We start from the raw sequence: 18,412 nt of genomic DNA on the forward strand, positions 1-18,412 counted from the left end.
TTTGGCAAATATCTGCCTTTATTTGATATGAAGCTTTAATGTATTGATAGGTTTAAAAAGTAGTGCACAAGATAGTTTAAATATAGTAATGAACCACTATTATCAAAGGAACAATATACTAATTAATCAAGTTGCGATTGCTTGGTATTGCTTCACTTGCGATTATCAGTATTTTGGGAAGGTTACCCTATCAAACATATGATATTTCGCAATTTTTTGGGTCCGTCCGTATGTCCGTAATCTAATCTTGCCTTGCCGTGATAAGCGCAGCGCTGGAACCCGGCTTGTAGCGCTAACGCCAGTTATTGCTGTGTCGCTCCACGTGCCATACAAACGCCGTAAAAATGGCTCACGCGCTAAAGAATTTATCGGTTCAAGTGCTTAAAACCAACAATGTTGAAGCCATCGGCGCGGCTGCAGCGAGAGCCAGGTAAAGTGTACCTCGCCGGCACCACCCGGTTATTTACGTAATACACCAATAGTTATAGTTAAAGATCTGCATGTCTACTGAGCTAGGACAAGACAAGTAGTATATATTGTAGATATACAATATGACCTTGTGTTAGGTTATTTTTCTATTTAAACTGTTTTCTTACTAGAAAACTAGGTACTAATAAGAACGTATCCCTACTCTATTTTCGGTTTTCAGTCGTACCCATCATTTAGGGACTAGCTGGACTACATCTGCAATTCTGCATTGAAAAAGACCGCAATGCAGTTGGGACCTTTAAGATAATATAACACCTGTAATGCTGCAGTCACTACAGCACTTAAATTAGACTATTAAACTTAATTGTATTTATTTTAATAACATGCCTTGTAGTTCTCTGATTCAATTTTTTTTTCTTTAATCAATCTATACAAATAGTTGTTTAAGATTTTAATATTGAGTGTATTTACAGTGTGCAAAATTTAATGGTGGGTATAATAAATACCTATGGAGAATGACTGATGAAAAGTGTAATTTTTAAGTTTTAAAAATATGTATATAATATCTAGTTAAAATACACTAAAAATATGACTAAAATAAAAAGAGGAAAGAATGAACTATAAGGTTAAAGGTTATAATTCAAAGAGTAATATAATATATGTATAATTACAGTGTAAGTACACCTACAGTATTGCAAACAAAAAATAAAAACAGTGCTATTCTTCTTCTTATTGTGTGATTATCCTATCCCAGGGGGTAGCTTTGGAGGTCTTTAATTGAGTTTATTGAGTCATCTGTAGGGTTTCAAATGGGTCATTCCTCAGCAAGAGTAACACAAATCACCATTTTATTGAAATTGAACACACTTAATTTTATGACACAAATTTAAGCATTAATTTATCTCTAGACATATGTCAGGATAACCTGGATTGATATTTAAATTTGCATCTTTAATAAGAAACAATGAAGAAGGAATGACTCACAATAATTTTACCCATATAAGAGTACATAGCATGCAGACTTTAGGCCAAGCCCTCTCGAGTATGAGAGGAGGCCTGTGCCCAGCAGTGGGATGTATGTGTGTGTGTGTGTGTACATGTAGGCTGAATTATATATATAAGAGTAAAACATTAAAAACATGTGGTGGTGTGGTCCTGTTTGCTTGTTAGACCGCATCAGTCCATCTCCACCTAATAAGTTTACTAATGTTTTAAGTTCTACAGCCACTGGTGGAGCCAAGTGCAGATGGGTCCGCCGGACGTGATCCTGGGCATCACGGAGGCCTACAAGCGAGACACTGACAGCAGGAAGGTGAATCTCGGTGTCGGGGCGTACCGCGATGACAACGGACAGCCCTTTGTGCTGCCCTCCGTTAAGAAAGTAAGTTGATATGAAGTGTAGCCTTTCTTTCTATTTGTTTACTCATGTTTCAACATCGAGATGCACCTACAAAAGGCTATAGCCGCAATGACACTACCACATTGAATCTAAGCTTTGTCCCTTCGGCATTTGTCCCTGTAATGCTAATGTGATACATCTGGAATTGCAACCACTTGTCTTCTTATAAAGAATAATTTTTGGCATTGTGCTATTTGTGCTGTTCATATCAAAAGTTAATATTGTCTTACTCAGCTGTGTACAAAAAAATTGTTAAGGTACTTAATCCTTAAACCACATTCACCAATCTCAATTTTTACATGTATTAAGTAAAACCAATCTCATTTTGTCAACAGGCCGAGGAAGTGCTCTACGGCAAAGGCCTGAACCACGAATACGCGCCAATCGGCGGCGAGGCGAGCTACACGGACGCCGTGGCTAAGCTAGCCTTCGGTGACAACAGCCCCGTCTTGGCTGACAAATCCAATGCCACCGTACAGGTAGGTCACCTAGTTCAACAGCAAGCGCAACAGCCCTATGTTGGCCAAAAAGTCCTTGGTCTCCTATCAAATCTAGTTCATCTACATTAAGTGTCTCCAAACAGATCTGAGCCCTGAGCCTGCCAATCTGGCCCGCGAAAAGGAAACAGGGCTGATCCTACGGTCAGCCCCAATCGGGTCAACAGGAGATCGCTGATGTACTTCAATGTAGTACCTACACTTTTACTACACTTGTACTATTTGCCTCACAATCCTATACCCCAGATGGCGAGCTGTTGGACATATTCAGTGCACTGTAAGATATGACGCCGCAGTTCAAATCTTGTCTTTAGTAACACAGCCATATCGTAATCTTAAAGGAAAACGGATTAATGCACAAAACTACAAACTTCAAAGCTAACTCCAATATGTTTATTTATAAACAGACCCTGTCCGGAACCGGCGCCCTACGGCTCGGCTTCGAGTTCCTCATCAAACACTACGGCGACAAGGAAGTGTGGATGCCGAACCCCACGTGGGGCAACCACCCCCAGATCTGCAACACCCTCAAGATCAACCACAAGAAGTACCGCTACTACGACCCTAAGACCTGCGGGTTGGACTTCCAGGGGGCCCTTGAAGATATCAACGTGAGTAGATGTTATTTAAAAACATGTTTAAGGATGACAAAAAAAATGAAAGTAAGAAATTTAATAGGCTCTTAAACGTGGGCCGCGGAACGCAAGCTCCGAGCGTCGACACTGGACGCTTACGCTAACCGCCATACAAACGTTTGACGTCAGCGTCGAGCGTGCACGCACAGAGTGTGCGTTTCGTGGCCGAAACGCACCAATACATCTGGCTCTGCCGTTCAAGAGGTCAGATAAATTTCTCAGATCTATACCATCTAGAATGGGTTTTGCACTAGAATACCACAGGCAGGAATATTTCCAGACTGAAAGAACTACCAACGAATCACCCCATACTGAGTTTGACTGACCGAATTCTTCTCGGTTTTTATGTTTCGCTGCTCCAAGGAGGTAATAATGCCATTCTAGCTGGTAAAAAATTCAAAACCCAATAAAGATAGCCAGATAGCCTTGACCTTGGACGAAACTATTTCACGTTTAAAAATACACAAGAACTAAAAATATATTCTTCCTGCGATATTGCATCAAAGCTACTTGTAGACACCAAATCAAAACATAAAAACATCTTGCTATTTTATCATGTACCTAGCAACTGCTTGTAGGCTCCGTGAAACCGATTCAGTCCGGTTTTGATAAAGACCACGGCACCCATTCAAGGCCATGGCGTGATAATGATAAATATGATAATAGAATCGACGGTGGGTCTTGCATAATACTTTAATATTGCCATATCCACTTATATCACTGATAACGGGAGCGTCATCAAATTCCGTTTATTAAAAGTCGAGCTTCCGAGATTTTCTTTTAATAACGGTCAAATTCAAATGACTACTAACCAAAAAAGGTTTACTACCTTTTCAAAAACGCCGGACTCTCGCAATATTTGGCGATCAACGTTCCAAGTGTTTTAGTAGTAGTAGTAGTAGTAATCACTTTATAACGTTTTGTCTATTTGCAAAACATTTGTATGCCCAATAGAATTTCATTAGAAGATTGATTGCACGGGAGTGACCTCGCTCCATAACTACGTGAGTTACAGAAGTATGTCAACCGCAGCGATCTAATTGCATTCGAAGTGCTCACATGTTAAAAGGTGCAGTTGCTCATAGACAGAACATTAGCACTCAGCACTGTCTCTTTATGCTGACCATTGGGTACAAGTTTATAATTTTCTCATCTACAAAATATATCAACTATTTTAAAGAAATAAGAAGGCTGTCTTTCAATAATTGTCTTTTCGAAACTGTTTACTTGTGAAATCTGTTTTTGATGAAGCAAGTAAAACTGCTGAAATCCATTCCAAATGCACGTACTCTTTGTTCTTCGTCTTCAAAACCGCTGTAAACATGTTTATAAATAGCACCTATTTGATAATAAGATAGTGAAGTGTACCTATTTTTGCCTATCCTCAAAGCAATAATGAATTGAATACGCGTATTGAGTACGCGGTTTCGGATATATTCAAATAAAATGTAGTCGTGTTTTTCAAACGTGCCGCTGTGTTTTTGCCGCAAGAATTAAGTTTTTTTGTGGCTTTCAGAAAATCCCCGACGGCTCGGTCATCCTGCTCCACGCGTGCGCCCACAACCCCACCGGCGTCGACCCCAACAAAGAGCAATGGAAAGAGCTTTCTCAGGTGAGTGTTCTACATACTACTGACTTCTTGGATTGCTATTGAAGGGCTGTGTAATCATGCTTTGACACATTAAACCTTTGAACGCCACGCCGATGATGCGCGGCGCGTCATTGTGAACTCTGTTGGAATATATAAAGGAAGGAGGTTGATACTCGTATTGGGATGTACCACGCGCGTCATTTTTAATCTTTATCGGTCAAAGGGTTAAAGACTCCTAGTGCAAGTCGATAACAAATCTCGAAAACAAGTGTATTAAGGGGCCCACTGATTAACAGTCCGCCGGACGGTATCGGCCTGTCAGTTGTTCGGAACTGTCAAAATTTTGTTCTGACTGACAGGCCGATACCGTCCGGCGGACTGTTAATCAGTGGGCCCCTTTATGGCAACAGATGTCAACTATTTACAACGTATTGACTAAGATCGTTCAACAATTACGTCAGTTCAGTAAACAGCCCAAAAGTATTAACAACGCTTTTTGGAGCATACAAATATACCTCAACACATATGTGTTTTTTCAAATGTTGCTTGTAAAGCCGTTTTCTCGTTGATATATGAAAACGACACTTATAAAAATGGTTCAATTTCTTTATTTGTATTGATCATACAATCACACTTTTAAACACATCGTACATACAGCTGACACTGAGTTGATAAGGAGTTCAAGGGCCTATATCTTGTTTATTGTTCAAAGCACCCATTCTCTTCTTATATGTATAATATTCCACTAACTATAATTATGTATAAGAAGAGAATACAGATACATAAAATACGTAGCGATTGTTACTTATCCGTATCTAGTTCTGACTGTTCTGACTTCTGAGTAATCAAGATACAAAAAACATCGAGAGACGCGAGTTTAAAAAGTATTTCTATATTCAAAAATTCAAAATATATTTACTTATTTCAAGAAATTAATATTAACGATTATACTAGTGGCTCTGTGAGCTGTAGACCTCGCGAGCAGAGTTTAAAACTGAATAAATGTATGGTTCCGTTGTTTTGAAGAATTTAGAGAATCTAATTTGACCATAAAAACTTAACTATCAATTGCTTACAAAATTCGGGAATTGGTTTAGATATGCGACCTGTAGAGTAGAACATATGGACATACGAAACAATTTTTGGCTAACAGGCCAATTCAAACTTACACTGATATCAGAAATAAGACATCTAACTGATGTCATTTAGTTATCGTGCATTTCACTCGTTCTTGTCCGTACATGTATTGGCGCAAGCGAGACGCACGATGACTACTAATTTACTAAATAACATGATAAAAATATCATCCCGATGTCAGTGTACGGTCGATGCCCCTTAAGTATACATGTCGCCATACTAATTGTATAGAAAAGTGGATAGAGTTAGACCAAGAAAAGTCTGCAGAGATTTTGACAGCACACGCAGTGCCAATGTTATTTGTGCCAGTGTCAAAATCTCTGCAGACTTTTCTTGGTCTAACTCTACCTATGTTAGGAAACCAACATTACCTTTGAATTAACCTGTAAACTGCAACTAAGAAGCTTCGTGCGCGAGCGTGGCCCATAATTTCCGAAAATCATTTTTTCTTCGAGGCAATTACTCCGTTCTTATATTTTGCGTTGTCCATAATTTCCCGAAATCATTCATTCTCGGTAGCAATTACTCCGTTCCCATATTTTCCCAATGGTTTTCTTCCGCAATCGCCTATTTTTAATATTTTTAAATTAATCTTTTCCTTATAGTTTTCGTTCTTTTAAATATCTAGGATAACATTTTCTTGTTACTGTATGTTAATAGTGTAGTAATTATATTTGTTACTTGTAGGTATTTCACATACAACAAATATCAAAAAAACTAAAATTAAAACATAATCTAAAAAACTACAAGTAAAAAACCAAACGCTGTCAGCCAATAACTCTAACCATATCTATCTCTGGGAGCAGATTCGTTTTTAGGGTCATCAAAAAAAAAAATAACCCTAACCTACCTATCTCTGGGAGCAGTTTCGTTTTTAGGGTCATCAAAAAAAAAATAACCCTAACCTACCTATCTCTGGGAGCAGTTTCGTTTATAGGGTCATCAAAAAAAATAACCCTAACCTACCTATTTGAAAAAAACCTGGTTATTTTTAACACTAGCATTTAAAAAAAGAGAAAATATGGAGATAGAGAATAATTAGTTAGTGAAAAAAAAACCTACTGGTTATTTTAACTACTACTGGGATTAAAAAGAAAAAGGGAATAAATTGAGAAAAGGAAAATTTAGTTTATGAAAAAATGTACACGAAAAATTAAATAAAGCGAAGAAATTCCACTGGGAAAAAATGAGAACGGAGTAATTGCCTCGAAGAAAAAATGATTTGCGGAAATTATGGGCCATTTTAGCGAGGTGATCCAAATTAAAAGGCTCAAAGTCTAACTAACATTATTGTCTAACTAACATTATTGTTAGTTAGACTTTGAGCCCGGGAAAGCGCAACGTACGAGCAACCTACAGCTAGTTCTAGCCCTAGGCAATGTTAACCCCTGCGATTTATGGATGGCGACCGCCCATGCTATAAACGTAAGTGGAAATTGACTCCTGGAACAGCCATGCCCTTGAACTAAAACCGCTAAAAAATGTTCAAACAAAAACTCAAACGAATACGCTTACCTCGCGCTTCGCGCTCGCTTGATCAATCAGCAATACGATGTTTTAGTGCAAAAAATAAATTAAAAAAATTGCATTTATTGGGGATCGAACCGGGTACCTATTCCCATATCCTTGCTTGTAAGCGTCTTTCCAACTGCGCTATGATAGCATTTAGATGAGCTGACGAAATTTGGTTACTTATTCTCGAGTAAGAATTTAAATATCTAATCTAAAGAGAATAAAGTGTATAGGGGACGTGCATGAACTATAGGGGGCAGCACAGGAGCCGTCAGATCTTTGGCGCGAAGCGTAGATGTGTAGTTTATGATTCCGATGTAGCCCACGAGATGGCAGAACCTACTATGTACAAGGAAACGTACTTACGAGAACGGTAGATAGTAGCACTTGCTTTGGCAATGTACATGTGCACATATGTTTCCGATTCAGGCCACAAGATGGCAGGCCCTCCAACGCGCACGGTCCCTATAGTGGGCGTGCGTGAACTATAGGGGGTAGCATAGGAGCCGTCAGATTTTTGGCGTGAGGCGTAAATGTGACGTTTATGCTTCCGATGTAGCCCACAAGATGACAGAACCTACTATGCATAAGGAAACGTACCTACAAGAACGGTAGATGGTAGAACTTGTTTTGGCAATGTACATGTTTCCGATTCAGGCCACAAGATGGCAGACCCTCCAACGCGCACGGTCCCTATATGTATTAGAGGGTTATTGTCATACTAAATTTTGTAGTCACAGTAAATTTACTGCCATCTTTCGATACAGGATTAAAATGAAAATGAAAAAAAAAATCAATAAATGTATATATGTATGGATAAATGATTTTTTTTATTTTTAGAACGCCATATGATTTTGACCCATGTTCTTTTACTGATATGAGTAAAAATTGTTAAATATAAAATGGTGTCGCCATCTAGACGAGCATAGGCCAAAGGTATGGCGCCGTATATTCAAGAATCAAATTTTCTTTAAAGCGCAAAAAGCCATCATCTGTTGCAAAAAATAAACGAATGCGCTTAGCCCGCGCTTGATAAATAAAAAATACGATTTTTTTCATTTTTTCAAAAAAAAAATAAAAAAAAAAACAACAATTGATACGAAATTTAAGTATAAAAAAATACAAAAAGTTATGTAGCAGCATACAATTACTGGGGATGGAACCAGGGACCTCCCTATGAAAACAAAAAAGCGAACGTTTGCAAAATGCGCCATGATAGTTCTTACTAAAGCTGACGAAATTTAGCTACTCATTCTCAAGTAAAAACTAAATATCTAAATACCGCCGAAACCAGTGATACAAATTTTCTGAATTTTTGGCCATTTAATCTATAAACATATATCAAAAAGAAAAAACTCTTATGATATCGATACGACTATTTGTTTAGGCGCCAGGTATCACGACTCCGCCATTTTTAAAAATTTCCAAAAACCGGATTGACAAAAAAAAAATATTTAGTCATAGAATCTGGTCACAAAATTTCATGAGAATCGGTTAAGAATTACGACCTGTAGAGGAGAACATCCGGAAATACAAAACTAAATATCTAAATACCGCCTAAACCAGCGATATTTTTTTTCTGCATTTTTTGCTATTAACTCTGTAAACATGTCTCAAAAAGAAAAAACTCTTATGATATCGATACGACTATTTGTTTAGGCGCCAGGTATCACGACTCCGCCATTTTTAAAAATTTCCAAAAACCGGATTGACAAAAAAATTTTATTCAGTCATAAAATTCGGTCACAAAATTTCACGAGAATCGGTTAAGAATTGCGACCTGTAGAGGAGAACATCCGGACATACGAAAGCAAAATGCCCGAGTCAAAACGTAGACCTTCGCTTCGCTTCGGTCAACCATAGATCGGGATGTTTGACAATGATAACGTCCAGTATAACTTATCTAATTTCTTTATTAATAGTACAGTCAAGTGTCAAAATATGGGTGCATATAACTTACTCAAAAATAGGTCCCATAGTTCTTAATTCGCTGACATAAGAGCTATGAGACATATTTTTGAGTATGATTTGTGCACCCATACTTCTACACTTGACTGTACATTACATACTGTATGGTGTATGCCAGCGGTCGGCAACAAGCGGCCTGCGAACCTCTCACTTGCGGCCCGCGAGCCTCCCTGGCTACTTTGTATGTAATATTTACAAACGACAATGTCTGATAAAGTCATAAATATTAACAAAGTGCGGCCCGCGTCAACTTCGGTAACTACTATTTGGCCCTTGGCTGCTAAAAGGTTGCCGACCGCTGGTGTATGCCATGAATTCATTATAAGATGTAAACTGTTTTGAAAAAGAAAGTCCCTTGAGTTTAGTGCTTATTTCTTCTTGAGGCAGAGGTGTAGGGTTGTTATAGTTTTTTTTTGACAATTCATAAGTGGGTACCTATATTGTAACGCGCCAAAATGAAGAATAAATGATCTTCATCTTTTATGTTTAACGAAAACGCAATTATCTAATTGAACCTTATTCTTATGAGATTCTTCTATCCTCATCTATCTATTCCCTCTATTCCCCAGCCTCCTCCCTACCTATTAGATCAATTTTTTATATTCCCTCGTTTCTTATAATTTATTGTAAATATCCAGCTGATCAAGAAGAAGCACCTGTTCCCGTTCTTCGACATGGCGTACCAGGGCTTCGCGACGGGCGACGTGAACAACGACGCCTTCGCCGTGCGTCAGTTCGTGCAGGACGGACACCAGGTCATGCTGGCACAGAGCTTCGCTAAGAACATGGGTGAGTTACTAACGCCATCTAGTGAATAAACCGAGGAACGACGTGAACAACGATGCCTTCGCCGTGCGCCAGTTCGTGCAGGACGGCCACCAGGTCATACTGGCACAGAGCTTCGCTAAGAACATGGGTGAGTTGCTAGCGCCATCTAGTGAATAAACCGAGGAACGACGTGAACAACGACGCTTTCGCAGTCCGTCAGATCGTGCAGGACGGACACCAGGGGCCGATTGCATAACAAACTACAACTAATATTACAAGCGGAACTCCTTTTCTAATTTCACTTATTAAATAAGGAGTTCCGCTTGTAATATTAGTTGTAGTTTGTTATGCAATCGGCCCCAGGTCATGATGGCTCAGAGCTTCGCTAAGAACATGGGTGAGTCCACATTAGGCCTTGTGCACAAATCACGCGAGGTTCGATAGGAGGTGGGGGGTCACGAAAAAATCACGACAGATCACGTTGGGGGAGGGGGGGCTGTAAGGAGCCCTCAAAAAGTAGCCGAAAACACCTCGCATGATTTGTGTACAACCCCTTACTACTAGCGCCATCTAGCTACTTTCACGATGGAAGTGTATTGAGGGGGTGCCACCTAATGGCCTACGAGTAAAACGAAAACTTATACTGGACATAAGCTTTCATGGATATTATGCATATAAGGCGCTGCTGCCGCCTATTTCACGCACGCTACCTTGGACGTTAGAGGGTCTCTCTCTACACAGTCAATGCGCCTAATCCTACCATCTCCATCTTTCGTGATCTGTCTTTTATTTTGCAGCCCTCAACATTTATACATATACAATGAGTATTACATACTTGAAGTAGCTTGCCCATTATAAGTTATACTGATGTTTGATAGGTATCGTAAGATATCTGCCTAGCAATGTATTACATATATTACTACTTATGCAATAGCTATAAAGTTATAGCAAACTTACATAACCCATGGTTGTTTATCACTTTTATCAGTTGTTTTATGGAGTCTTAATTAAGGTTATCGTACATCGTTATTCTATGGAAAAATCACCATATTTTCGACCCATTGATAATTCGATCGATCAGTGATAATTTAGGTAATAATAGCTTCTAATGGAAAATACCATCTTCTGATAAAATGAAGTGGCATAGATTAAATAAGTCTGTCTTGACAAGCGATTGAAGATGCGATCCTGACCTATTCTTGCATGCATAGATAAAATGTTTAAATGTCATAATATGATTTAATAATTTAAGCCATTGCATTGATAATTTAAATAGTTGAATAAGAAGAAAAATGTAGTCAGATGCTCTGGTAAGCCTGTTCCGCGGTGGAAAAAGGCGGCAAATTTGAAAACGCTAAGCGCAAAGGGTTGTTCAATGTTCACAAATAAAAAAATTGATTTTCGCGCCATTTTCTGGATTTGACAAAATTAATTTTCCAGAGCATAGTTAAGGGTGTGGTATTCCATCTATCCACCAATATCATTGCGTCTCACTCTCTTGCAGACTGTGAGACAAAATACACATTGGACAGGTGGAATACCACCCTAAAATACTCCAGAAAATGAAAATTACAGTTGGCAGTAAATAATAAAATAAATGTTTATAAATAAAATATAGAAACTATGTATTTCTAATTTCAGGCTTATACGGCGAGCGAGCCGGCGCCTTGACCATTTGTTGTGGCGACGAGAACACCGCCAAAATCATAATGTCCCAGCTCAAGATCATGATCCGCGTCATGTACTCCAACCCACCGCTGTACGGCGCCCGCATCGTGCAGACAATCCTTAACGACCAGAAACTCAAGGATCTCTGGTCAGTACCTTATCATTTGTTGTGGCGACGAGAACACCGCCAAGATCATCATGTCCCAGCTCAAGATCATGATCCGCGTCATGTACTCCAACCCGCCGCTGTACGGCGCCCGCATCGTGCAGACAATCCTTAATAACGACCAGAAACTCAAGGATCTGTGGTCAGTACCATACCTTTTGCCTGAGATAGTCACATTTATCTTCTTAAGTCCTGAATGAGGTTGGCACTGTCAAAGGTTTGCATAAATGGCGCCATCATAGCTTGCCCGTTTTTCTGAGATTTGGCTTAAAAAGCAGGCATCCAGGGCATTAAAAAAACAAAAATTTGATACAATTCTAGGAATTGACATCTGCTAAATACTTCAATTCAACCGGCTAACCCCATTTGTCGGCTCAAAATTGGCATTAACTTTTAAATTTGGAATTGAATTTTCGTTCTCTTTGCCGACCTGATATCGCGTTCGTGGGACTCGAGGGTTATTAATTCATACATCGGATTCTAGGGGGCAAATTGTATGACGGGATCCCTATCCGTCATACAATTTGCCCCCTAGAATCCGATGTGTTATTATACAGTCGTATAATTTCCAGTCTATTTTTTGAGATAGGATAAGTATGTACAGCTGAGCATTTTTATATCATGGGTGAATAAACCTAAGAATATTTAAGCTTAGAAACCTAGCCAGCCAAAAGCGATCTTCACTTTTGCTCTTACTTTGAAACTGCAATGTGTCATCAGTCTGACCACGTATATTAGTTAGTACTACATTAGAGGCTTTATTATTCTAAGCCTATAGGCGCTTATCACACTGGATGCGATTCGCACGTCGGCCTACGAATCTTGGCCATACACGTTTCTAAGCAGTTTTCTTCCGTAATTCCAGGTTGAAGGACGTAAAGCTGATGGCCGACCGCATCATCACGATGCGCAAGGAGCTCCGCAAGGGCGTTGAAGGCGCCGGCTCCAAGCTGCCCTGGCAACACGTCACCGACCAGATCGGCATGTTCTGCTTCACCGGCCTCAAGCCCGAACAGGTATTTATAAATTGAAATTATACTTAGTCAAACAAATCTTGTCAGTAGCAAAAGGCGGCAAATTTGAAAAATCGCGGGTTAGCAACACTGTTTTCGAATAATTTCAAAATCGCGTGTCATTTGATCTATGTTTTATCTGTGGAATGTGGATCGTGAATGACAGCCATCATGTTTGTTTACATTCTGAATCTTTGTCAACTCAAGAGAAATTTTTGCTGTCACCATTAAATACCAATGTATTAAATAAGATTGTGCATGATTATGATAATTACTACATGTTTTGGTTATTGTACATTGCTGCTTTTCTTAGCGCAATACTGCTATTTGAGTGTTGCCCTACTTCACTTTGCTGTACATTAAATATATATTATAGGACAATTTTACACCTAGTCCCACAGTACGCTCAATAAGGCTTGTGTTGTGGGTACTAGACGACGATGTATATAATATAGACACATATAAATACAGCCCTGCAGTTTGGCAGAAGAAAAAAATCTGTATAATAGGGTTTATATCATCTGAATAAATGATTTATTTATTTATTTATTTATTTTTTTACAACAAATATTTGTGATGAACACACAAATAAATGCCCATACCAGGATTCGAACCCGGGACCTCCTGCTTCGTAGGCAGGGTCATTACCGACTCGGCTAGGACGCCGTTGCTACTGACATACTTTGCTTGACAGACTATAGATGTCATATACGAAAGAAAAAAATACCAAGGGGCCGGATGGAATGACGCTGCTGAGAGTCACTATAAGCTCGCGCTACGGCTTGCTATCCTCAGAAACATCTGTTGCTCAGTCTAACGCTCGGTGCTCGAGGGTTATTTCCAGAAGTAACAATCGTTAGAGTTGTTATTCAGCTGATACCAGCGGTAACAGGTAGAAATAGCCCACTTTCAATAACCCGTTGCCTTTAATGCACAGGATGCTCGCTCGGCGTATGGTTGCATTATTCGCTTTTCTTATACGAATCTTGAGTTGATTTGATTTTCGTCTTGCTAATCGAGCAGGTATGACATCCTAATTAGTAATTACCTAATATTAAAATATTCGTACAGAAAAACATGAGAGAAACATCAAGAGAAACTGAGTTTGCACCAAAAACAAAACTTCAATTCTCGCAGTGGCGTCCGTCTTAGGGCTTCACCACTATGAGTATAAGCTTATTTAGTCCCTCAGTAGTTTGGCAGACAAATTGGCCTAAAATCCTAACCGCTACCTTTCGTCCTCTAGGTGGAGAAGCTGACGAGCGACCACCACATCTACCTCACCAAGGACGGGCGCATCTCCGTCGCCGGCCTCTCCAACAAGAACGTGCACTACGTCGCCGAGGCCATCCACAAAGTTACCTCCTAAACATATCACCGACCACCTGCCTTTACTTACAGTGCTCACAAATATAGGTTACACTAACTCAGGAGCGAATAGAGGTAGGGCGCAGCATAGAAGCCGCTTGTAATATCAGTGTCAAGTCCTTTTGAGTCCCGGGGACGCCATATCGGGCCCGGAATGACAATCAAATTTCACTTCTAATGTTATATGCCTAAGGGAGCTTTTTGGCTGGCAAATTAAGTCCCCTCAGACTCTGCTAAAGTTTCCGATTTAGACAAGATGTCAGAACCTCTAACGCTTAAGGAACTTAAACTTTAGTTCCTTTGTTTGTTTTTTAGACAATAAAGTGGCATATCATCCAACGTGCACTTACTTGACTGAAATCAAATTTTATTAATGTAACTTATATATGTGTAAGTGCTGTAATGAGGTCCGAATAGGTAGTGCGATATTATGTACATAATAAGTGAACAGTGAAATGTGAAACGCGATAATGATTACTTTGAAATTCGTGGTTGTGGTAGTTTGTAATAGTTGTTATCAACCGGTATCGAGGAAAAGGTCCCCAGTTTGAGAACCGATGCTGTAGTTGAATTTCACGAAACGTTGCAAATGTATAATCTATTTAGGGCCGTAGCTGTAGGGGGAAGGAGGTCATTATATCTTAAATTCAACTCTGGCTACGGCCCTGAATTTATTTAAATCATTATTGCACTATATCTCAGAGATGTCATTATGATATATATATAATACTTTTTTTTACAAATACATAAAATGGCACTAAATATTTTCGGCAACCTTTGCTATTATACTACTGAACTGTATACAGTACCGAGAGAACACAGTATTTATTCATATATTTTGGATTAATTTTTGAGATTTCTAGGACACTCGAGTATAACTTGAATGTTACTCTATTATTTTAATTTGTATGTTGTTTAAAAATATAAAAAACTAAAATTATATCTGTTTTATTTTGATTTCCAGATATTTATATTTAAAATAAGATAGAAATAGAATCAATGGGATTGTATACTTTGAATACCTAGAAACTTGTTATAAAAGTACGTATTTTTTGCTTACTTTAGATTTAAATATGGACTATGGAGTGCCCATTTTTAGGTAGACGGATATGAAACGACATAATTATGATTAAAGTTTTATTGTTAAAATAAGTAGATAAAATAAACTTGATGCCAAAAACACAGAAATTGTATTAACGTTGCGTTGATTCTACGACGGAAGTAAAATTAAAATATATGCGGAATATGTACAGCCGGTAAACTAATTAACGTCTTAAGCTAGTTTAAAAACGGATGCAGGTCAATCGTTAACATTGTAATTTACATACATATAAAACACGAATCTTACCAATTCTACACTTAAACGTGCTACTTGTTCCTTTTAGGAAATTGCTTATTATATAATTTTGGGAACACAATTTTATCCACAATTTGATTGTTTTCAGACAATCTTAAGCATATTCACCTGCATCGACATCAAAAAGTTGATGTGAACCTATACGCTAGTCTAACTCAGTAGGACATACGCACATACACGCCTATATAACGCGAGCTCCGTACAATTCTATTATTATGATACAAATACACTAATACATTCTACGTTGACAGTAGTCAATGATATTTCGTTATTACAGGTAATTATATGTACAAAATTTGTCATACCTAGAACAAACTAGGATCTAATCATGGCACAATTTCTTAGAATGTCTACATTCTGTTGAAATTCCGAAATATGTACCGTTTTATCAGCCTCCGATAACCGACAGGCGGACAGACTAACAGCTAGCTTACAAACGAATGGTTAAATAAGTAATTGAGTGGCCATCGTTACATATAAACCGAAACATACGATGCTATATGTACAAAAATTTTGGTTGCCTTAACCTATATTGGTCTACAATACATTTTTACTATTAGTCTCGTCTACACAGGACGAGCCGCCTCGCGAGGAAATTGCCGCGCGAAGCAGATCGGTCGGTAGAGACGTACCTCGCCTGAGGCATTGCGACCGTGAATGCGTTTGCTTCGCCCGAGGCACGTATCCACCGACCGAGCTGCTTCGCGCGGCAATTTCCTCGCGCGGCAACTCGTTCTATGTGGATCCTATTTAGGTAGTGAGCTGACTTCAGACGACACGACGACGTTATGTTATTGCACGAACGGTACAAGATTAAATAAATAAAACATCCACTTAAAATATACCTTACAACATACGTTTACTGATATTATGAATATTATCTTAGGATCTTGAAAGATTCTATATAACATAGAACCATTTTGCACCAATACCCTGCACAAATACAGCTAGAGTAAATAATATTACGTATTTACAAAATATAAATGTAATATTTAATATTACAGTTGCCTCATCACCTGCCGTTTGAAATCAGCCGTGGATATAAATATAGTTTTCAAGGGCTCATAATTTAACTGCAACAACTATGGTATAAAGGGGAACAATAAACTCATAAATACTATATGTAGGAACACCAAAAACATACATGTACAAAGTTAAAAGACCAGCCTATTTTATGCAGGAGGTTGTTAAGTGTTGTGGTATGTATCAGGCAAGAAAAACAAATGACGCATCCACCTTTTTTTGGCAGGTTTATTATGTGCGACTCACACCGAGCGCGGGCCGAGCCGGAGCGCACCTTACTTGATGCCTCTCGCATGAACTTTATGAGAATCGTACATTATGGTGCGAGTGCTTTATCTCAGGAATTGGGAAATCTCTGTAAAGTCACTTAGCTTACATGAGACAGACAAAACACATAATGTTTGTGAGCAGAAATGAACTTTTACCGTCCATATAAAGTAACCGGTCTATTCACGTAAATGTTAACGGCTCGGCCACGAGCGATCGGACCTTTCGTTCCCACCTATGGTTGCCGCCGCCGCCATCGCCAGTCGCGCAATGTCGTGGCCGAGCCAGCGATTTACACCACTCTTTAGGGATACAATGCTTTTATCGTGTTTCATGTCATCCGTCACTCTCGCATTTACATGCTTGTTAAAAATGAAGTTTATAGAGTTGGACCAAGCTAACTCTGCACGGCATTTACAATGGCATCATTATTGTCAAATTGATATGAAAATATGACATTGATAATGATACTTTCTCACTTAGTTCTATTGAAGTCGGTGCAAATTAGCTTAGACAGATTCTATATGATGGACATCATTTTACGAAGCTTGAGAATCGACCAAAGGCTCGCACTTATAGGCGCCTACTTATATCTTTGATGGAGCTTTACATTAGCGACACACACTATGTACAAGATTATCACAAACTATAAAATAATTCATAACATTAATTTATACTTATTTATTCTTAAACAAGGATGAATTTAGGATGGCTTGTACGTACAGTGCTTACATAATCTTACTCCGAGTGCATGTACATAAGTAAACCGTTTTATAACTTTCCTAGTTGAGGAGTCTTCGTACTATATCTTGGTTAAACTCTAATTTGTTATTGGCAGATGGGTTTTAATGTTTGATTTTCTACCTTAATTTTAGAAACTGAAATAGATGTCATTATGTTAAAGAAAAAGTGACCAAGCCCACCGGTGGCCGAGGCCGGAATTGAACCGTCGTCTTCAGCTTACGCGGTTATTTCCTGACCATTAGACCACCCGGTAACGGCGGTCAATATTTAATAATTTGATTTGTTCCCTAGTTGCTTAGTTTTTTAGGGTTCCGTACCCAAAGGGTAAAAACGGGACCTATTACTAAGACTGCGCTGTCCGTCTGTCTGTCACCAGGCTGTATCTCATGAACTGTGATAGCTAGGCAGTTGAAATTTTCACAGATGTATTTCTGTAGCCGCTATAACGACAAATACTTAAAACAGAATATAATAAATATTTCAGTGGGGCTGCCATACAACAAACGTGATTTTTATCCCGTTTTTTGCGTAATGGTACGGAACCCTTCGTGCGCGAGTCCGACTCGCACTTGGTCGCTTTTTTAATCATAAAGTGTAGGTAGGTAATATTACAAGAATCATACTATTCATACTATTAAGCAAAGTTGTTAAGTTAGAAAATCAAATGCAATAAAAACCTTAATTTTGTTTTAACCTTTTGACCGCCGCAGTCGGCTGTGGCCGTCGTCGGAAAGTCTTGTCAACGACGTCTACAGCCGAAGGCTTCGCCAATGTAATAGCGACTTACGCGGGATTCCGTAAACTTCAATTTCGCTTAAATTATCGCGATCGCCTGGCGTCCGGATCACGGCATATTCCTTCGCCGTCTGG

At 38.9% G+C, this 18,412-nt stretch overlaps 2 protein-coding genes across 2 annotated transcripts in view; one reads left to right on the forward strand and one right to left on the reverse strand.

Moving 5' to 3' along the window:
• LOC134790502 (uncharacterized) overlaps positions 1 to 18,412 on the reverse strand; it is a 278,176-nt gene that overhangs the window by 171,078 nt on the left and 88,686 nt on the right. The gene's annotated exons all lie outside the window — the stretch shown is intronic.
• LOC134790501 (aspartate aminotransferase, mitochondrial) lies at positions 241 to 15,093 on the forward strand. Its single transcript, XM_063761318.1, has 9 exons — positions 241 to 430; positions 1,654 to 1,810; positions 2,164 to 2,307; positions 2,733 to 2,936; positions 4,477 to 4,572; positions 9,807 to 9,957; positions 11,578 to 11,752; positions 12,636 to 12,786; positions 14,030 to 15,093. Exons 1-9 carry the CDS (start codon positions 345 to 347, stop codon positions 14,150 to 14,152), a joined length of 1,287 nt encoding a protein of 428 aa, XP_063617388.1. The 5' UTR covers positions 241 to 344; the 3' UTR covers positions 14,153 to 15,093.

This window comes from Cydia splendana, chromosome 5, assembly GCF_910591565.1.
Source record: "Cydia splendana chromosome 5, ilCydSple1.2, whole genome shotgun sequence".
NCBI classification, from domain to species: Eukaryota; Metazoa; Arthropoda; class Insecta; order Lepidoptera; family Tortricidae; genus Cydia; species Cydia splendana.

Excerpts from the sequence above, each read along its gene's own strand:
- LOC134790501 (XM_063761318.1), top strand. The coding sequence starts at position 345 with ATGGCTCACGCGCTAAAGAATTTATCGGTTCAAGTGCTTAAAACCAAC. Across the intron at positions 1,811-2,163 it reads TGCTGCCCTCCGTTAAGAAA|GCCGAGGAAGTGCTCTACGG; the intron begins GTAAGTTGATAT and ends TTTTGTCAACAG. Across the intron at positions 12,787-14,029 it reads CCGGCCTCAAGCCCGAACAG|GTGGAGAAGCTGACGAGCGA; the intron begins GTATTTATAAAT and ends TTCGTCCTCTAG.